Source organism: Camelus ferus, chromosome 23 (genome assembly GCF_009834535.1).
Source record: "Camelus ferus isolate YT-003-E chromosome 23, BCGSAC_Cfer_1.0, whole genome shotgun sequence".
Taxonomy (NCBI): Eukaryota; Metazoa; Chordata; class Mammalia; order Artiodactyla; family Camelidae; genus Camelus; species Camelus ferus.
The window spans coordinates 14,371,207-14,392,526 of record NC_045718.1 but is presented as its reverse complement, the minus strand read 5'-3'; the positions used below and the strand labels follow the sequence as shown (position 1 = coordinate 14,392,526).

At 51.2% G+C, this 21,320-nt stretch overlaps 2 protein-coding genes and 1 long non-coding RNA gene across 8 annotated transcripts in view; 1 reads left to right on the top strand and 2 right to left on the bottom strand.

Moving 5' to 3' along the window:
* LOC106730998 (coiled-coil domain-containing protein 144B-like) overlaps positions 1 to 2,577 on the bottom strand; it is a 41,424-nt gene extending 38,847 nt beyond the window's left edge. Inside the window, exon 1 of the transcript XR_004314567.1 lies at positions 2,358 to 2,577. The gene's annotated coding sequence lies outside the window, so the exon portion shown is untranslated. The remainder of the gene's footprint in view (positions 1 to 2,357) is intronic.
* The window catches only part of LOC116659297, a 72,332-nt gene extending 51,464 nt beyond the window's left edge, over positions 1 to 20,868 (top strand). For both annotated transcript variants that reach the window (XR_004314619.1, XR_004314618.1), the window contains one exon: positions 20,519 to 20,868. This is a non-coding gene — a long non-coding RNA (uncharacterized LOC116659297). The remainder of the gene's footprint in view (positions 1 to 20,518) is intronic.
* ATP2B4 (ATPase plasma membrane Ca2+ transporting 4) overlaps positions 11,916 to 21,320 on the bottom strand; it is a 95,273-nt gene continuing 85,868 nt past the window's right edge. For 2 of the 5 annotated variants that reach the window (XM_006178185.3, XM_014553736.2), the window contains one exon: positions 11,916 to 15,810. In XM_006178185.3, coding sequence (XP_006178247.2) covers positions 15,496 to 15,810 — 315 coding nt within the window. In that variant the 3' untranslated portion in view covers positions 11,916 to 15,495. Of the gene's footprint in view, positions 15,811 to 20,953; positions 21,132 to 21,320 lie in introns of all 5 variants that reach the window. The other 3 variants (XM_032466668.1, XM_006178188.3, XM_006178186.3) reach the window with 3 other exon arrangements.

The window sequence follows — 21,320 nt, the reverse complement described above, 5'->3', positions numbered from 1 at the left end:
TTAAACAGCACTTCCTCCAGGAAACCCTCCTGGACTACTCCGCAAACTTTTGCTCCACTTTTTATGGGTATAAAAGGGAGCACTCTGCACCTCAGCATATTCAGTAAATGTGATCACTTTCCCGTTAGACTGTAAACACCAAAGTGTAAAAACCACTTCAATCCTATTGCTTAGCACATAAGTCAGGTACACACTCAATAATGTTACTAAATGGATGAAAATCAAGAAACTGGTGGAGGACGTAGAACGAGTGAGAATGATGAACACCCTTCTGATAAAAATGAAGCTGCTTTGACCCTACCTCCCTCACCCCTTCCAAGTTTCTGGTTCCCCCTTCTTGAATCTCCACAACAGCCCAAGCTGGTCATGACAAACATTTTATACTTTGGTGCCAACACATTCAGGAACCCAGGCTGCAGGAAGCACGTTTCCAGGTAACTTGCTGTAGCACAGGAAAGTCTACAGTAGTTCAGGGGGAAAAAATTACACGTCTTGAGGTCTAGACAAATCTCAGTTCTGCTGCACATTTACTGGCTGTGAACCCTAGACAAGTTATCAGAGACCCGGTTTCCTTTTCTGTAAGTAAAAAACTAATACCTCAAAGATGAGGATGAAAATGACTGAAACCACAGCACCTAAGGCAAGCTTGCAACTAACGCTAGTCAGCTGGTCATGGTGAGGTCCACGCAGACCTCACCCCTACACCCCACCCCCAGCTCCCACCAGCCATGGATGGGTTCAGAGCCCAGAGCCTGCCCTAAGACTGCGCACCTGAGAGAGAACTTGGAGAACATCTATCCCGTTGGCTTTCCAATGTATGGGAGCCCTAAGAAGTGAAAGAGAAAAGAGAAGCAAAAAGGAAGAAAGAGCATCTCAGGGTCAGGCGGGTGGGCGAGCGGAGCAGGCTGGACGTGGGGTCGGGTAGCTCGAGACAAGTCCTTTTCCAGGATTGGATTCCACAGCTTAGATTGTCACTTGCACCTATTGTCTTCCTACTAAAACCACACGCACTTGGAAGGGCTCAATTCAAACTCCACTCTTTATATCCTCTACGTAATGATTAGGAAAGGATTTTGCAAAGAAAAGGCGAAATTCCTAATGAACAGATTCAGAAAATGAAAAAAAAATTTCTTCCTCAAAATCTTTAAGTCCTTCTGGAAACATTAAGCTTTAAAAAAATCAGTGATTCAAATATTATTAATATTTCAATCAAGAAATCAAGAAGATAAAATAAAAATAGACAAAAAGCAAATTTCTTCTCTATAACACAGGGAACTATACTCAATATCTTATAGTAACCTTTAATGAAAAAATATGAAACCAAATACATGTGTATGTATATATACGTATGACTGAAACTATGATGTATACCAGAAACTGACACGTTGTAACTGACTACATCTCAATTAGAAAAAATTTAAACAAATAAATAAGTAAATATATCAGTTATTTAAATATCATTAATCTGTCAATCAAAAAATCCTTTAGAAACCCAGCACTGTTAACCAACATTTACTAAATACTAATAAAGCACAATACAGATTAAACTTATATTAAATATCATCAACCTGAAGATTAAAAGCTATCATCTGGACCCAGGATTCCAATTCCATTATTTGTACTTGGATCTTACTTTAAAAAGGGGAAAAAATTACACTAAGAGAACTTGACATTTCATCTAATAAGAGACATAAGTCACGAAAGTCGACAGCTGTGATAGAAAGTTACCAGATCTCAATCACTTTCAGGCTAGGAAAAATTATCAGATTAAAAAAAAAAAACCAACTTTTCAACTGACGCCTCATGAAACTAAGGACTTTTTTCAGTACACATTTGAGCTTTAATTTCTTCTAAGGGCCCAAGGACGTGATGGGCAATTTAGCACTGGCACCATGGAAGGCGCTGAACCAAAGCCGTCCACGGAAAACGCAGGCGGGGGGGGCAAACAAGACAGTGATTTCGGGGCTGTGCACACACGCCAGTGCGAACCGCTTTCCAGACCACGGCCGGCGCCGCGAGCATCTGAAGGACTTCGCGGCTTCACAGTCGGACGTCAAGGGAGCCTTGTTCCCGTTCTGCGGGGGTCCCTGGGTGCCGGGGTCCCGGCTGCCACCCCACCCCCCGCGCCCCTCCCCCCTCCCCGCGCCCAGGGAGGGCCGCCCGGGAAGCGCCGCGAGCAGCGCCCCAGCCCGAGCGGCCCGGCTCCCCACCACCACCACCACCGAGACCCGCGGCGCGCAGAAGGCGGGGCAGCCCGGCCGGGGTCGGGGCCGGGGTCGGGCCCGCGGTTGGTGTCGCGGGGCCGGGCCCGACGCTGCAGCTGCGTCCGCCGAGGCCGGGCGGGGGCAGACACTCACCTCACCACGCCGTGGGAGCCCTCGCCGAGGTCGCAGGTTGCTGGAACGCGGCCCACGTCGAGCACCTGCACGCGGACCGCCTCGGGGCCCGCGCCCGCCGCCCCCATGCTGGGCACGAAGCTCCGCGGCCGCCGCTCGGCCCACGGCGCGCCTCCCGGAGGGACCGCGCCGCCGCCGCTGCAGCCGCCGCCGCTGGCGGTTGGGAGCAGGGCCGGCGCCCCCAGGAGACCCGCAAAGCCGCCGCCCGCTCGACCAACGGCCGCCTGCCCACCTGACGAACTGACGATTGGATGGGCGGAGGAAGGGGCGCGGCAAAAGAGGGCGCCGGGGCGGGGCCGTGCAGCGCACGCGCGGATTGGCTCTCGTAGCCTGTGGGCGGGGCTGCGCGCTCAAGGCGGGAACACGTGTATAAACTGCTGTCCACTAAGATTTCATTGAGTAATAGTGGGTCTCTATTACAGGTCAGTAACCAAGATCATTCAGACCGTTTTAGTTTCTTCTTAAACTTTTTAAAATAAATTATTTCAGTGAAGTAAAATAGAACTAGAGTAAAAGGAAAAAAAACATACGTATACATCAATAAATTTTGACAAAATGAACATACTTATAGAGTCACCACTCACATCAAGAAATAGACCCAATTTCAACACCTCAAAATTCACTTCATGCCCCTTCTAAGTCACTAATTCCTTTTCCCCAAAGTAATCACTGCCCCGAACGTCTACCAAAATAGATAAGTTTTACCTTAAAAAAAAAAAAAAAGCTTTATATACATAAAAACCTAGAGCATTATTTTGTGTCTGGCTTTCTTCCCTTCATTATTATGTTTGTATATGTACCCATATCACTGCCTGTAGCAGTCATTGTTTTCATTGCTCTATGGTGCTCCATTGCACGGCTTTTATAAAAGTTGGTTCATTTGACTGTCAGTATTGGATTATTTATAGTATTAGGTTGTCATGCATCTTAATAATCCTCTATTTTTTAATCACTTAGTAGTGTTCCATTGTATGGAGATATCATGATTTGTTTATCCATTTACCGGCTGATGGACTTCTGAGCTGTTTCCAATGTGGGGCTATTACAAATAAAGCTGCTATAAATATTCAAGTACATGTGTTTGTTGGACATGTCTTCACTTCTCTAGGCCAAATTTCTGGGAGTAGAATTGCTGGGACTTATGACAGGTATCTATTGGACTTTTTAAGAACCTTCCAAACTGTTCTCCAGACTGCTTGTACCATTTTAAGTTCCTGCCAGCAGCATATGCGAGTTCTAGTTGCTCTACATCTTCATTTGCACTTGGTGTGGATGGCTTCTGAATGTTAGCCATTCTAGTGGCTGGATGGTGGTATCTTATTATGATTTTAATTTTAATTTCCCTAATGAAGATTTTGAGCATTTTTTTTTCATGTAGCTTCTTTAGTAAGATTCTGTTTTTTACTGGACTGTTTGTCTTATTGAGTTATAAATGTTCCTTATACCGATTAGTTACAAGTCTTTAGTTGGATATGTATGCTCCTGGGTCCCCAGCAGCAGCATGAGCAGCAGCAACTGAGAATGCAGGATCCAGAGAGCGCCAGGGCAGCGGCCTGGCCCTCATCCTAGCTGAGGGGTCCCTCGGGCTGGGCAGGCAGGCGCGGGCCAGGCTTGGACATGCCAGGGTCCGGCAGTGAGTGGGCCTGGCCGGGCTTGGGCCAGGAGGCAGGGGCTCTGAGTAGGGGCAGGAGGAAGAGAGGGCTCCAGGTGACTGAGGGGGCAGTGGTGGCTCCTAATGTCCGAGCTCCTGACCCCAGCCTGGGGCTGCCAGCAGCAGCTGCAAGAGAAAGCAGAAGGGGACTGTGAGCCCCCAGGGAGGCTAGGGCTCGGGCACACTGGGGGCAGTGCCCACCCCGGGCTTGGGGCCCTGGCCCTGCTCTCAGGCACCTGCTCTGTGTACCTGTCTATTTGCCACCTGCCAGTTTGTCCACGTGCAGGGGCAAGGAGCCAGGGGCCCAGGCGTGTGCTCCCCAACCCAGGCCTGGGCAGGAGCAGTGGGCAGCCCTGGAAGGCCACATGCCACAGGGGCCTGGGCTGTGCCCATCTGAAAGGACAGCCTGGCATGGCCCCCCGGGCCCTGGGCCTGCCCACAAGCCCCGTGGTGGCCACGGAAGTCACTGCCCCTCTGGGCCTCTGGCTTCTCTGAACTTATCCCTCCCTCACCCCATCTTTCAGGGAAGGATCTGTAAACCCAGCCAGAGGGGAAGCAGGACAGGGGAGCGCAGGAGAAAGGCCATTCCAGCCATCCGGCAGCCTCCCTGCAGCCCTGCCCTCTGAGCCTCAGCCCTGTGGGGGCAGAGACCCCTCCCACCTCTGGCTCCTCACAGCAAACCTCACAGGTTCTTTGGGGGATGAGGTGGGGGTCAGACCCTGGTCTCTGGCTGTGACTTTGACATCCAACTGCCTCCTCTCTGCCCCCACCCGCCCCGCTGCCTGTCACAGGGCCCCTCAGGGGCCCCCTTCAGCCTCCCACCTGTGCTCCTGCCAGGACGCTCCCCTCCCCCCTGGAGCCACTGGGTCCAGGCTTCAGCCTGGACTGACCCCTGCCTTCGGCCTTGGCCAGGCCAGCAATGTTGCCCCCTCCACTTCATGGTGAGGAAACTGAGGCTCAGACGGGGTCACAGTGAGCAGGCGGGATTACCCACACCTGAACCCCCCAGATTGACCCCCATCTCGTGACCCTGGGGTGACCTGCCCTGCTCCAGGAGAGGGCGCCGGCTGGGTGCCACCCGCTCACACCCACGGGAGGGGAGCCGCTCCCGGCCAGGGTGAGCGGGGACGCAGCAGAGCTGTCCTGGACTCAGGAAGCCAGCACCGCCCATTCTGAACTCGCCCCCCATGTGAATCCTGGGAAGTTCCTTCTGCCTCCAAGCCTCAGTTTTCCCACCCTCCCCACAGCCCCTGGCAGGCCACTGCCCCACGCAGCAGCTGGGCCAGCGGGTGGCCGAGGGAGACTGCGGTCTGCGCCCCAGAGCCCGCCCGGCCTCCTGGTGCCCGCAGCTCCGCTCTGCGGGCCCTGCACACGCCGGCCACCGGCCCACAGGGACTCCTTGCTTCTGGCTGCCTGGGCCCAGGTGGCTGGTGACACAAGGTCGGTCCCTGCTCTGCAGTCCCCTCCTGGCATCTGTCCTGACAGGCCTGTGGGCACGGCAAGTGCTGGGCGTGGGCGGCCTCCAGCTCTGAGCCACCCGGGCCAGGACGGCTGGACTTGGGTGGCCCCTCTCATGGCTGTGTGGGCTCGGACCCGTCCCTCACCTCCCAGCCTCAGTGTCCCCATCTGTAAGGTGGGAGTGAGGCTTCATGCTCCCAGCACAAGGGTAGGCACTGTTCCTGCGGGTTTAACCAGGGAGGGGGCAGGAGGGGACACCAGAGGGAGAGAGGCTGGGTGGGGATGTTAGGTTGTCAAGGGCAGCCCTATGGGGGCTCTTCAATGGCAAATGTTCAGGTGCCCTGAGGAGGGAACTTGCAAACCCCTCGCGCTGGCCCTCCGACCATCACCAGGCAGACCTACACTTGGCCCCTGCCATCGGGAAGCCCTTTCTCCTGCCCTGCCTCTAGACCACTCTGGGGACCATCTTGGACATGGGCATAGACAACTGGCCTGGCCACCCACCCCCATGTATGGGTACAGAGGCCAGGACCAAGGTCCCACAGCCAACCCCAGACCTGGGAGGATGCCCACCTGCCCACCTGGCAGGGGGACCTGAAATCTCACGTGGGCCTCAGCCCCGGGTGCAGCACCCCATCCCCTGCACCCAGTTTGGGACCTAAGGCAGCCGCCAGACCTCGCCTGTGGCCCCAGCCCCAGGACAGACCCTCTCTGATGTCCTGGAGAACCCCAGCAGAAACTCTGCTCACAGTCCAGTGCCTCTCCCAATGCCACCCCACTCTCCATGCGACAGCTGCCTCACTCTGTCCTGTCCCCATTTACCCCAGGTCAAGGCCACCCCAAAACCCAGCACCTTCCCCTGAGGGGCCTGCACAGTCTGAGATGGCCCAGGGCAGGCCCCTACTCTCCCCTCCTCATCCCAGGCCCTGGCTGCCCACCCCACAGCCCTCCCATCCAGAAAGCAGGTGCAGATGGAGTAGACGCTCAGGACCGCATGCTGGGGGTGAGAAGGTGATGGGGGCAGGTGTGGGCAGGGCAGCCTCCACCACGCTGTGGGCTCGTGGGCCTGGAGGGAAGAGCAGGGCTCACAGAGGGAGGGGACCACCACTGGGCTCCATCCTGTGCCGGGCGCTGGGTCCCTACAGCAGCAGCCCCGCTATGGCCCACTTTGCCGATGGGCACGTGGGGGCCACAGAGGAGCCACCCTGGAGGGGACTCTCAGGTCCTGGGTGCCCGAGACAGGATCCAAGCCCAGGTCTGCTGGACAAAGTCCCTGCCCTCTGCACGGCCTGGCACTGCCCGGGCCAGGTAGGACTGATCCGAATCCTGCCCCTGTCCCAGGGCCTGCAGGAGCCGGGCCGAGTTGAGGCCCTCCCAGCATCCCTGCAGGCTGGCCTCATCTGCACCAGCTCACTCCGCTCCTTGAGCACCTGTCGGGGGAGCCAGGCCCACCCCTGTCCTGCACAGAGGGCAGGAGGCGGCAGTGAGCATGAACAGCAGGAAGCACCGCAGTCAGAGCTGCCCCTCGCAGAGCCCACCCTGGCCGCACGGGGTGGGGGGGCCCAGCTTGCGGGTGGGGGAAGGAGGGACGGGGAGGCTGCTCAGGACACAAAAGAGAGAGGTTCCAGCCCCAGCTGGGCTGTGGGGCGTGGAGGGGACGTTTCTGGCCTGGGCCCTCAGGAGGTGGGAGGTGCCTGTGGGGAGGGGGTTTAGGGGCAGGTCAGGGCAAAGCCCCTTCAGGCAGCTGCACCCCCAGGACTGAGGCTCTGCAGTGAGCCTTCAGCTGCTCTTGGGGCCAGAAGACAGCCCGGAAAAGCCCATGTGTGAGGTTCTTCAAACAGGGTTCCTTGGAGCCCTGGGACCCCATGGCAAGGACAATCCTCTAAAACTTGCACCACTCCACACCCTGGGCATTGGGGCAGGCTCTGCACCCTGACCCTTCTGGCAGGATCTTGGGGCAGAACTGGGCAGGGGGACCAGACCACCAGCAGAGACAGCTCCTGCGCCTGCCAGGGGTCACTTACCCTCCACTTGCCACGCCGCACCCTCCGCCCCACCCTGAACAGACCCACACACGCTTTCCAGCGGCTGAGCTTCTCCATCCCCATTAACTGTCTCCATGAAAAGCTGCAACAAGACCTTGGATAAATGCCTCAGAGGCGCCTCCAAGGCTTGGGCCGGGGTTAACCCACATCGGGCCCCAGGCCCACAGAGGGGTGGTGGAAGCTGACAAGTCACGTCCACCGGAGGCCTGGGCAATCAGAGCTACTCTCCCCACCTGCGGCTCTCTCCTGAGAGCGTGTTTGTGTGCACAAATGTCCCTGTGTGCAAGATGTGTGTGCATGTCGGGGGCACAGGATCCCGGGAAGCTTGAGGGAGGTGGGCATGTCTGCTCTTGGGAGGCCCCAGCAGGCTCAGATAGAACTTTCTAGGGCAGCCCCATGTCTTGAAGGGTAAGCGGGTGTTTGCCGGGCAGAGGACAGGGCGGCCCAGGCCGAGGCATGACCTGAGCAAAAGGCTGAGCACACGAGTGTCTTCAAGGTCTGCAGGTGTTCGGGGTGGCAGGACCCTGAGCAAACAGAAGTGTGATGAGAGTGAGGGGCTGAACGGGGTGGCCTGGAGCAGAGCCAGCACAGGACGAGGCCCCCACCTCACCCTCCAGCAGCTGACCACCTTGGGTCCTTTCTCCTCCTGGGCAGCTCCACCTGGCTTCCAGCCAGATTCCCCTGAGGACCCCTGTGCCCAGGCGGGTGGGCAGGGGAAGGAGGCATCCCTGGGGGCTGGGCCTGGCAGGCTTGGTGGGTGTGGTGGATTTCTTGGGGGGCCCGGCCCTGCTGGCAACCCAGCACCACCAGGTGCCCCCTCCCTGCCCGGTGGGGATGCCTCGCCGGTCTGCCCGCACCTCTCTTTTGTGAGTGGAGTATGGCCAGGAGCTTCTTTAGGGCAGGCCTGGGGTGCCCCACAGTCAGCCAGGGGATTGGGGGCCTGGTTGGCTGTTGTGGGCTGGGAGTGGGGACAGATGGTAGCCGTCACGCTGTGGGAAGGCTGGTCTAGTGCCCCAACCGGCTCTGTGCTCATGAAGGGAGGCCTGGCTGAGCTCCCCAGACCCTCCTAGCCACCCCAAGCACCTTAGGTGGCTCAGACAGGCTGTCCTGGGCCTGTGATAGTGGTCTCCCGCCAGGGCTGCCTCTGCCTCCGGGTGATGAGCTGCCTCCCCTGCTGTGGCCCAGGAGGATCTGTGTGGGCCCATGAGGCACCCCAAGCAGGGAGGGCAGGCTGCAGTGGGCAGGGTGGACCGGGGCCCCCTCCTGCTGGTGTTACCGAGTCCAGACTTGTTCTCGCCGCACGACAGGCCAATAAATCAAGAGACGAGGTGCTGCAGCAAGGAATAAGAACTTTCTTTGGAAAGCAAGCAGACTGAGAGGATGGCAGACTAATGTCTTGGTGAACCATCCTCCTCCAGTCAGATTACAGGCTCCTTTTACACACAAAAAAACAGGGGAGAGGGTGTGGTTGTTTGTTGCAAACTTCTTCCTGCAGGAATTGTTTGTTCTTACAGCTGTCCATGTGGGCCAGTCCATGGTGTCTCTGCAAACTTGCAACAAACCAAGTTATTCTCTATTTTGCAACTTGCCATCTCTGCCTAAGTGCAGAAGTGCTAACATCCTTAAAGGTCAGAGCCCCCAGAATAGGCTCTCCTGTCTATTTCAGGCTAAGGGCAACATTGTTTCACAAAAGATGCAAAGCCGGCAAGGCTAAGACTGGAAAACAGGGCACAGGGTTAAAGCTGAAAGAACAGATCCAATATAGAGCCAGATCTGTTCTCCTCTATTACACTGGCTCTCCCAACCCTGCATGCCTGCCAGCGTCCTGGGCCCCTCTCAGTGCTGTGGGTGCCCACCTGCCTCTCCCTCCCCAGTGCAGTCTTTCCTGGACACACGGCGGGCAGGACAGCAGAGTGCCTTTTGTGGCTGGTGTCTGGGGATGGATGCCTTTGGTGGCCTGGGATGTGTGGGCAGGGGATGGAGCAGGGCCTGGGTCGGGTGTGTGCACTGGTCCAGGCCAGGGCAGGGTCTGACAGACTGAGGTGAGGCTGGAAATTCCTGGAGGCTGAGGGCGCAGTGTCCAGCCAATGCCCTTGTTGTCCACTGGAGAAACTGAGGCACAGGGGCTTCTGATCGTGGGGAGGGGCACAGATGGTTTGCATGTTGATGTATATACATCTGGAACAGTGGTGGGAGGTGCGTGTGACGTCCCTCCCCTAATGGGGACCCTGACAGCTGCAATGTGGGGCCGATACGGCTCCTACCCACTAGGCGTCCTGGCACCAGATGCACGTGTTTTATTTACAAAACGGTTTCCAAGTTTGCTTGTAAAGGACATACCATTTGTATCCTCCATCCTGCTTTCAGTGACTTGGAGGCCAGGCCCTAAGAGACCCGGGTCGGGAGTTGGTACCCAGCTTACTGGTACTCAATGAGTCATCCTCGTATTTGCCAGAGTAAGACAGGGAGTTGCCTGGTTGTGTGTACACTTGAGGGAGAATCAGTCAGTCTTGGTGGAGAGCTTCAGAGGAACCCAGAGACAGCAGTGGGAAGATACGGTAGCTGAGAAAGGGAGACTCTGAAGCGATTATTAAAGACTGAGGGCACTGGGAGTTCGAGATTTGCAGATACCAACTACTGTATATAAAACAGATGAACAGCAAGTTTATGCTGTATGGCACAGAGAGCTGTAGTCAGTATCTTGTGGTAACTTCTGATGAAAAAGAATATGAAAATGAATATACGTATGTGTATGTATGACTAAAACATTATGCTGTAAGCCAGAAATTGACACAACATTGTAAAATGACTATACTTCAATTAAAAAAAAGAAGGCAAATTAAAAAATAATTAAAAAAAAAAGGAAAAAAAAGATGGAGGGCAAAGAAATAATATTTTTTAGAACTGTGGGGAGGGAAAGATGGAAGAAAGGAGCCTGCTTTTTTCCACATGGTTACTCAGGCCTGAGGAGCTGAGCTGGCTTCACCATCCTAAGGCATTAAACCAACGCCTTAGGATGGGCTGGTCTCTGCAGAAGGCTACTTTAAAGCTCACTTTTCTCCACGCTTTACTGCACATGCTGGAGTTAGGAGGCATGGATTCTTAAGATCCTGTTTGGCACAGCAGAGAGACACAGGCCCAAGAAAGGCAAGGTGAGACTAAGAGGAGAAATACACGGCCCGACTTTAGAAAAGACTGTAAGGGGGGGGGGGTGTGTGTGCACGCGCGCACGCGTGTGTATTGTGTGTGCGTATGTGTGTGCGTGTTCTGCACCCCTTTTTTAGGGACGGTATTTGGGAGGGAAGCTACAACGGAATTAACAAGACGTCAGTTCTGTATTGTGAATGATTTCTGTTGTCAGTAAGTCCCAGCCCCGTTTGTTTGTTTGGTTATTAATTATTTTCTCCCTCATATATTTCAAAGGAACTAAGCGGGCAGGGTGGCTGTGCCTGTGGAGGGCAGCCTGGGACAGTGAAGAAACACGGGGCTAAGACTTCTCACTACAGAAGACTTTTCAACCAAGGCTGATGGCTCCTTTGGAACCAGCCTGTTCAAACAGCTGGGAGAGTCTGTGTTCTTCAACATCATACTTTCCTAAAAGATCCTGGCAAGCTGACGAAGTTCTTTCTTTCCTCAATGTTTTAAAACAGAGTAGGGAACTTGACTGTGCATCTAGGTGAGAATTGCTGGAAGGCGTTCTGGGTACTGGGAAGGCGATATGAAAGCTCAGAACCCAAATGACCTGCCAGGAAGCTGTTTTGACCTGAAACTAAGGCCTCATATCAGTCATGCTAGAGACCCAGGGAACATGGAGCGACTGAAACAGACACGCACACAGATAAAACCCAAACAGGCAAATAAAGCAAAAACCCCTCAAACAAAACAAAACAAAGAACCCCCCCCCAAAAGCACCTTTGGGAAGATGGGGACTGGAGAGCCCCACAAGAAAGGCAGGAAACAGCAGCTAATATAAGGGAAACCAATTTTCCCAACAGGCATTTTGTTAATAACAACAACAACAATAATAAAAATAAAGCAAAGGAAAAAAAAAAAAAAGATAGGACCACCAAGCGCTTTCTTACCCTTCCACATTCATCCTTTCTCAAAAGCTCCAGCTTCACAAGGCCCTGACTGTAGATTCTAACCAAGGAGGGCAAAGCAAAGCCGTCCCCCAAGGGAAGGAAGCCGGCACCAGGCTGCAAGTCACCAGAGGGAAACAGCGGCCGAGAAGCATGCCAGGGGCCAGTGACAAGCTGAGTTCTGGGCTCGCAAAGATGGGCTCTCGGCCTGCCTGTGGCAGACCCCTTCTCCACTTCGACAGCCAGTGCCATCAGCCGAGTGGGGCACACACTGAGGACAGCACAGTTACAAGTGGGCATGGGTTTTATTCTCAGTGCACAACAGTGTTGTTTTTGCTCATCAGCAACAGCTTTATTGGTTCCAAAAAAATGTATCCTTTTTTTCCCCTTTTTTTTCAAAACTCCCCTTCTATTTTTCCCGTCTCAGTGGAACAACATATTTGAATTTCAGATTTGCCAATTTATAGCATATTTTTTTCCTAAGAATCATATAACTACATGCAAAACATTATACAGAGAGCTTAAATAATATCAAAATGCAAATGCAGGTGGGGCGCCCTGTTTGCCTGAACTGCAAATCATGGCAACACACACTGGGGTACGCATTGCTTTGATATCATCATTTGTTTGTTAAGTCATGCAGACCACAAAGGCCAATCTTTTGTCTTGTTTTTCCCTTTTATAAAAAATACCAGTGCTTGTTATACTAGTTACTTAAAAAAAGAAAGAAAGAAAGAAAGAAAGAAAGAAAGAAAGAAAGAAAGAAAGAAAGAAAGAAACTCAAAATTCCTATCTGCGTGCTGATTTGAAAAGAACAGAGCGAGGTTTGTTGGCACATACACACGGCACATTCACATATGGGGAAAAGACATGAACCAAAGGCCAGTTCCATCGGGGGGGCCCCCCTCCCTCCGTCTCGGAGGAAAGCGGACTGCAGACCTGACGGCAGGGCCGGGAAGGTAAAGGCCGGCACTGAGCTCAGCGCAAGGGTGTCTGGTCTATTCTGAGGAAGAGGCTGGAATGGCTTAAGAAGAGCAGGCATTTAGAAGTGCCCCTCGCCTCCCCGCCTCCCCCCCACAGTGAGGTGGTCCCCAGTTCCGAGGAGTGAGGAGTGAGGAAGGGTGCACCCTGTGTTGGCATCATAGGCTGCTTCGATCACTAGGCAAGGAAAGCAAGCGAGAAAGGAGGTGATGTATTTAGAGGTGTCCGGCACACGTGAGCTTGCCACGGCCCTCTGGGTTTTCGGCAGTGAGGTAATCACTCAGATTTCACTGGGCAAGCTCTCCCTTCTGAAGCTCAGCTGGGAGAAGAAAGCCAAGCCTCAAAGAACTTACAAGTGCCAGAGGGACTTCTCAGTGGTGTCTCTACCGCCTTAGACATGAGGGAGTCATTTCAGAGGGCAGAGGACACCTCTGGGAAGGACCTAGCCCCCATACTGTCATCTAGGGCTAGAACCAGCCTTTATTTTTCCACTTAGAGTTCTATCTCTCGTCTAATAGATTGTATGAAACTTTTCTAGGGGAGGGGAAGAAATCTCAAATCAGATCCTTGCCAAAAAAAAAAAAAAAAATCACTAATGGAAAAATCCAGGGGCAACAGGAGGTAAAAGAACCATAAAAAATGCAAACCCCCAATCAGAGCATCCTGGCAGCCGGTGTCGTGGGTACCACTCTGACAGCTGTTCACAAACTGCAAGTCTAACCGAGGTCCCTGGTCCTGATCACTAGTGCCTGGTACCCATCTCCATGGGGGTGCACACTCGCTTCCTGCCGGCTGTCCCTTCTTCCTGGATGCATTCCTTCCCAGCAGTGATCTACTGCCCATTTTTCTAGGTTTTTCAAGAGAAGAATCTAGGATAATATTTTTCCCTTTTCCCCATCAGACTTTTCAGATCCAAAGCACCATTTTGGGGGGAAACTTTATTAACTTCTTCCATATTTATTTACTGTCAGCTGGATCACTGAAACTAAATAGAAAAAAAAAACTTACATAAAAAAACATGCACATAAACACTTCAACTTAATTCCATGTCAACAAAATTTATATTAAAAAATTCTAGAACCCAACGAATTTTTTTTTCCCCTTCAGTATAAAGATGGCTGTTTGGAGAAAAGGAATATGGTGCATTGGTTTTAAAACCAATGACAAAATGACAAGACCTGTCATGTCTAACAGCTGGTTATGTGCTCCCCTCCCCAGGCTTACACGACAGCACTTTATTTTAATTCCTTTAAACAAAATACATATGGCTAACTCAAAAAATATCAGTTTATGATCTAAAGAAAACTATATTTTTTTGCATATTTCTGTTTCCTCTCTTACTATGGAAACTAGAATACACACACACAACCATTGACTTTAAACAGGCACCATGAGAGTCTTTTGGGAGCAGGAATGAAAAAACAGCCTCCAGAGTTTATTCTAAAAACTGATCTGAGGTAATACAAGATTCGACAGAACTAAATCTTCCAATGTAATTAATAAATATATATGTGAACACCTAACAGCTTGGGTTGAGCTGTTTTTTCCCCCATGAGCATTTAAGACAGAGAAAAGATCGCTGAAGCATGGAACCTTTACAAACCCAAATCAAATCTGGTGGATTGTGTAGTAATGGGATGTGTCGGGGGGACTGCTCCTTTAATTCTTCCATCCTAGGACAGCTCAGATGAAAAGGGTGAGGGAGGAGGAAGAAAAGGCTGGAGAGGATAGGTTTCGGGCACCTGACTCTCCCAGATGGAAACATGGCAGTTCGTAAGAGCCTCGAGCCCCTTCTCCCTACTCCCACCACTCAAGGAAGAGCAGGGCAGGCTTCACTTATCTCGTAGGAGACAGGAATTGGCAGACATGAGTTGACCCCTGCACAGGAGAGCGCACATCACCATCAGCAAGGAGGAACATTAGAGGTCCTGCAGACGTGGCTCCACCTCACCCCATTGAGGGAGGGAGGGAGGAGAGGGGCTTCTCAGGGTGGGCCCTTTGCTCCTTTAAGTCAGCAAAGTGTCACTGGAGCTTCCCACTTTGGATGCATATTTTCAAAATCAAAATGTTTTAAAAGTAGATAACCTGGCAACAGCAGGAACACATTCTTACCAGCTCTCAATTGCTTCCAAAGGACCCTGTTAGCAAAGAAACCTATTTGCCTCTAGCACTAAATCAAGGGTTCCACTGGGGCCATAAGGGAGGATGGTTAAAGTCTACTCCATTCATCCACGCCCTTTCCATTTTCTGAATCATTACAACTTTAAAAAAAAAAAAAAAAAAAGAAGGAAGCCAAGGAAAACAATGGTCACAAGAGACCGAGAGGCTGTGGGGAGGTCGGGCTGGAAGGGCAGGAAAGGTGAAGCACTCTAGGTGTAAGTTTTCAAAATGGAAAAATTGTTTTAAAACAATCACTCCCTCAGCTGCATCTACACCTTCCATTCCTACCTGAATGCATTTCATGTGAGGATGTTTGTGGCTCTGAACCCTTAAATGAGCTTGTAAACGGCGCAGACGCATAGGGTCAAAAACCCAGACGTCAGGAGACTGGTGACATAGATGTGAATACTGGGGAGCATCTGGGCTGGGGTAGATGCCAAGACGATTGTCACCACTTCTTTAAAAGTGATAACTGATAGACCTAAAGAGTCGGTTCTACCATTCGTTACCTACTTGGGGTCGAACAGGGTCCTGGTACAAACCCCAACTCAAGTTTAAGTCAAAATCCTTGTAGGTCTGTGCTCTTCCCTCCTCACGGTCAGGTGGGGGTTCAGACACGCTTGGGAGCAGCTGACATGACAGTGAGAAGTCCCATTCTCACCGTACTGAAGGGAGAGATACAAAGGGCAACAGGGTGAGCAGGAACGGGAGTCAGAGAACCCAGTTCAAACTGACGTCTCCAGGCTGTGCAGAGGGCTGTCCGAGTGGGAGGCAGCAACCTGCACTTGGCTGCAGTCCACCGCGTTGTTGTTTCTGTTGGCATATGGAGTGACCTCCCCATCCAACGGGGCCATGCTAGTCCCAGGCTTAGAAAACTTCTCAAGACCTTCCTCTTCTTGCTCATCCATGAGTGGTGTCCGTGGCCCCTCCTCATCTATGGTGAATTCGGGGTGGGTCATGAAGTTGTGGATGGAGTTCTGGTTCATGGGTTTCTGAATGCTTTCGTGGAGGGAACTATGGAACGCTTTGACCACTTTGATCTACGCCAGGGAAGGAAAAGGAGGGTGAGAAAACACGGAGGTGAGAATTGGCTCGTAGAACAAGGAACTGGGTGGTTTGAAGAGAGAAACAAAACCCAAACTACAAAACACTACTGCTCAAAAAACCAAAACCAAACGTATGAGAAGAGATCATGAAACACTAGAAATGTCACGTGGCTCAAATTTCAAGCACTGAGGTGGGGTGGGGAAGGTGAGGCATGGCAAACAACTAGAATATTTCAAAAGCTGCATTAAAACAAAAAGTAGAAAATCCAAAGCAAAGTTAGCATTCCCAAACAATCCACTCTTAAAACGGAACAGAAAACAAAAGATTCGTTAGTTCTTTTGGATGGAGGGCAAGGACATTAGAACCAGGGGCAAATTAATAGCCAAACTTAAAAGATGATTCTGACACGTGGGCTTCCGTGTTGAGGCCAAACATTTTGTGAATGTGGAATGGAAAAATCACACATTGCAGTTTAGTTATCTGTTTGAAACCCTCGAAGAGCCAAACACGTATCAGTTTGCACACAATACACTTTGGGTGGTAAGTGGCCATGAACACCGTGCAGCAAGGCAGATAAGCCGACCCTCACTCGTGTCAGCAGATGCAAGGAAGCAGAGCTCTCGTGCGCGCTCCCAACAATTGCAGTTTCAGTCAGGAAGCATGCACGTGCTCACAGTCCCACACTCTCCGCCACGTTCTCCTCCCCCGGAGAAAGCAGGACTCCGCTCCTTCCGCCCCTCCCCCGGAAGAGGCGGGTAAGACACAGGCATCAGAAGATGCCTTCCTCCCGGCACTGACGGAAGGCTCATGCTCTCAGCCCAGACGAGGCTGGATGCGTGTGTCCCCGTCCCTGACGCGTAGCAGCTGTGCCCGGTCGTGCAGATTTCTCCAGCTGTTTGTAAATGGTGAAGACGAACGTGATCTTATGTGGGGAAGGGAAAGGATGGCACCAGGAGAGAAACCACCTGATCCGGGAGGCAGTGCTCCACACAAGGGGCTTTCCTGATGGGGTGGTCCAAGAGGACGGAGGAAACAATTTGTCGGCTGGGAAAAGGGAAATGCACTGCCCTATAAGTGTCAAAACCTTTGTTCTACTGCACAACAGAGGAAGGGGTTGAGTCACTTTAGAGAAGAGGGGAGAATGGACCGTAATTAATCCCTGTGCCCAGCCTCTGCCTTATCCACAGGTTCCAGCTCCTTTGGGAGCTGCATTTCGGACCTGCAGGTCTCTCTGAGGTATGGTTTAGAACTTGAGTTGGCAGAATTGAGGTGGGGGAGAAGGCTGGATCTTGAGAGGTCGGGGAGAGAGGCCAGGGGAGAAGAAAGCGGTTGTGGGGCTGTGTTGGTTGTTGGGAGGTGGCCGATCCTAGTCTGGTCCCAAAGTTCTTCCCTCAGAAAAGAAATGGAAGTGACACAGGAGAAGCTGTGGAGGTGAGGACGGAGCTACGGAGACATGATGAGGGCTGGGGCAGGGCACATCTTTCATGACTCTGCTCTTTAAGCAAAGAGCATGTTCCTGGAGAAGAGGCAGGAATGTGGAGACAGCAGAGCACACAAAGCGGCAGGCAGATACGCCGGCCAGATCGCTTGTCCCAGTGTTTCCTATCACTGTAGAAAACCTCCAGAACAATGCACAAGGCAGGTGCACTGAAGTTGTGTCCCTGTCGCTAAGGCTTGCCTGACCTTGCCTCACTCCACAACACACTGGCTGCCCCACCCAGGACGGAGGGTGCTCAGAGCTCAGGAGGCAAAGGACTCTTTAAGATTCAACTGAATCAGCTCAGCACCTTCCACTAAGAAGACTCAAGGAACCCGGGCACACAGTGACCATGCTGCACAGAAAGTAAGGACCTACTTGTCCTCGTTAGGTGAGATCAGATGGAATATAGGTTCCATCTGGTTTTTAGGAGGTCCCAAGTTTTCTTTGATCGATGTCAAATCTTGGAGCAAGGCACCTTGGATTCAGGGAGCCCAAACCCAGGGCCCTCTTCCCTTGCCTGGGTCAAGAGATGGACCCAAAGCCATGCTGGCGCCTGTAGGGCTGGTAACACAGCTCATGCTTCTCACTCACTCCTGAGATCTCAGCATTGCTAACAAATGCTACAGGACAACAGGCGCCTTAATACCATCAGTTGATCATCTTCAATGTCAGTGATTTTTCAAACTTCCTGCTTCTATTTTTTTGAAGTAGTTGAATACTTTGTTAACACAATTACATGTGCAGCCCACTCTAGAAAACAGATTTTTAAAAACGGGTTGGAGTGAGGGTCTGGGGCCCCGTTTGCTGGCTCTTCCTCTCATCTGCTGGGGTGATCAGTAACACTGGCACAGGCAAACATAAGGGACATGAAAGTGAGCTGGGGATGGAGATGGAAAAAATAGGGACAATTTCTTCTTTGGGGGAGCAAGGAACAGCCATCCAGCTAGATTGCAGGACTTCGGGAAGCTCACGGGAAGAGGAGTCAGTGAGCTAAGGAGAACCATCTGGTGGCTGGGCGGGTGGAGAGAAGGGTGAGGTGCGTATAGGCCATGGGTTGTGCTCCTCAACTCCAACACTGGTCCAGAGACTACATAACACATGCTGATGAGCTGTCATACAGCTACATCGCCACCAACCCACCCCAGGTGGTGACATCTACCCTCCCCGATGCATGGCGCCTGATGCATGAGCAGCGTATGGGAAACAAGACACAGACAGTGAGGCGGGTGCTGTGAAAGTTTCAGGCACTCTCCACTCAGCCAATCAACCCTTCCTTCCCCGGTCGTCATCTTCCCAAGTCTCTGGGAGATGCCTTTTTGGGGTCCCTGTCCTACAGATGAGAGTGGATGACAGAAGGGCAGTTCTTTCTCATGACTCTCCCCAAGCAGGCTGGACCTCAGGTTAGGTATGAGCGCTCAGGGCCACTCTCTGGAGCTCAATGAATGGGCAGATGAGGACTCCATTTCCGCAGCTTAAATTCTTAAGTTTTCTGCACATTTTTCAGAAACCAGGGGAAGAGAAGGGTTTAGGGACGTTCTTATAGAGCAAAATCTTAAGAGATTTATCTTCTGAAGGTTAGATAAATAATTGAACTCGTTTGGAAGTCTGGAGTGGGAAAGGGGGTTTTCAGGTGCACGCCTGTAACTCCTAGGACCTCCAAGCAAGGAGGCCGAGCTGGAGGAAGGGCAGGTGTGGCCGGCCTCCCCTGATTTCCCAGTCTCTGAGGGTTGGAGCCACACCCTCCACCAGCAAATCCACGTGCGCCCAGTGGGCTGTCTGCTGCTTAGTCTCCTTCCACCTTCAAATCACGAAGGCAGCTGACACTAACCCTTCCTAACAGAGAGGCATGACAAAAAAAAGAACAGAAACCAGTTGGAAGGATAGGGCAAAGCTGGAGGAAAAAGGGCAACAGGAGAGGAATATGGAAGGATTAGGGAGAGAAAACCTTGCCTATTTGCAGAGTAAGACTTACTTAGTTCTTTGACTGCCTTTGGGCCTAAATATGTATCTATATAAATGTCCTCTCCCTCTGCCCCTCACATGAGAACACTTAGAATCGGCCAAAAAGACAGCAGATAGTCTAAGTCTGTCAACCTCCACACGCACAATCAAGTGACCCGCAGACAACGCAGCTGTTCTTTCTCTGCCCCACCTGCCAACCCTGGGGCGGGGGTCGCTGGAACTAGGGGAGGGAGAAATAGACTAAACACTCAGATATTTGAAGCCCACAATACACTTCATACAGAGAGGCTCCTTCACCAAGTATCTTAATAGCACTGTCAGCAAAGAACCTGCGTCCCACTTAAGGAAGGTAAAATGACCAGAAATAGGAAGGCGTAAGCATTAGCAAGACCTAATAATCTACCAACCATCCACCAGATCTTAGGTAGGCGGCTCTGGCAGCTTCCAGCTGACTGGCTGAGAAAGGGGGTTCCTAAGCTTTCTGTGTGAAATAAGAAATGAAGTGCTGGCTATAGGTGAAATAAATCAACTGGAAGAAAGGAGAAAGAAGAAAGAAAAGAGAGTGAGAGAGAGAAAGAAAAGCGAAAGAAAGAAGAAAGAAAGAAAAGAAAGAAAGAAAAGAAAGAAAGAAAGAAGAAAGAAAGAAAGAGAAGAAGAAGAAAGGGCTAAAGAAAGAAAACAGAAAAAGAAGAAGAAGAAGAAACGAGAGCCCGATCCTCTAGAGAAGGAGGGGAGGGGAGAGTTGAAGGAAAAGGGGAAGAAAGAGAAGGAAGGAAAAGAATAAGAAAAGCTCCTTCCAAAGGAAGGAAGGAAGAAAGAAGAAAAAAGGTTGCTCTTCAGAAATTCCTAAAAAAAAAAAGTTCAACAAGTGAAGGAAAAGAAGTTATTTTGATCTTTCCATGTATTTCTCCTATCCAGATGTGAATGAATTGATTCTTAAACCAGAGCTTGGTTTAAAGTCCCTGAAAAGTAAAATAACGGGGATGCTCAGCACTGGGCATCTGAACTGAACAGCTTTTCTTCACAGTCAGCTACAACTTTGAGGCCAATATTGTCAGCCAACAGTAGGAGGGCAGCCAAAAGGACTATTATTATTGGCCAAGTTCAACAGTGACTCAATTATGACAGCTCTACTGGTAAAAAAAGAAACAAACAAAAACAAACCCCCGCCCCCCAAAAAAACCCCACAACAATAACAAAATCAAACAGCCCCATGGAAACAGTAGCTCCCTTCATGCTTTTTTTTTCTCTTTTTTCAGGAGATCTCAAATGTGTCCCCCAGTGAAGAGAGTTCTTGACGGGTCATTTGGCTTAACCCTGCACCTAACCTTAGAAGACTGAGTTTAGACTCAAAGGAGCAGGAGGACAGGACGGGAGAGAGGAGAGAAATGACAACATACTCAAACAAAGCTAAAAACAAAGTAAAGTAAAACAAACAAAAAACTCAAGGAAGGAATGCAATGCAAAGGAAAAGTCAGAAAACAGGACTATTGTCTTTAAAATGGTAACAGTTTAATAGCTTTTCAACATCAAAAGGTTTTGGAGTGGGATTTGCCCCACTTTTCTGTCCTTAAGTCAAAGGTTAAAGGGAAAAAAACAAAAGAAAAAGCTAACCACATTCGGTTAAAGTGGATGCCACGTGCTCTCTTGTGGTCATTTCAGCAAATCATGCATCGTAAGAGACTATCACTCACTGCCTAGAGTAGAAGATGAAACAGCGGCAGCGCCAGAAGTGCTGGGGGAAGATCTGACTGGTGCAACTGTGACATAGGATCTATGAACATGTTTTACATCAAGGTGTTGACTCATGGTCTGGCGCTTTGGGACTCCCTGAAAAGAGGCTCCCATCTGGAATGTGTTAATTACGTCGATCTGCAAAGAATCAGAGAGTGAGACAGCTTTGCTCCACAGTCAGAAAGAGGTGAAGAAAAAGGAGGAAGGGACGGTCCAGGAGGGTGAAGGAGGGGGATGGAAAGAGCTGGGAAAAGGAGATGGAAAGCGAAAGAGAGAAATCCCCTCATACATAAAGCAATGGTGAGGAAAGGGGAGAAAAAACGTTAA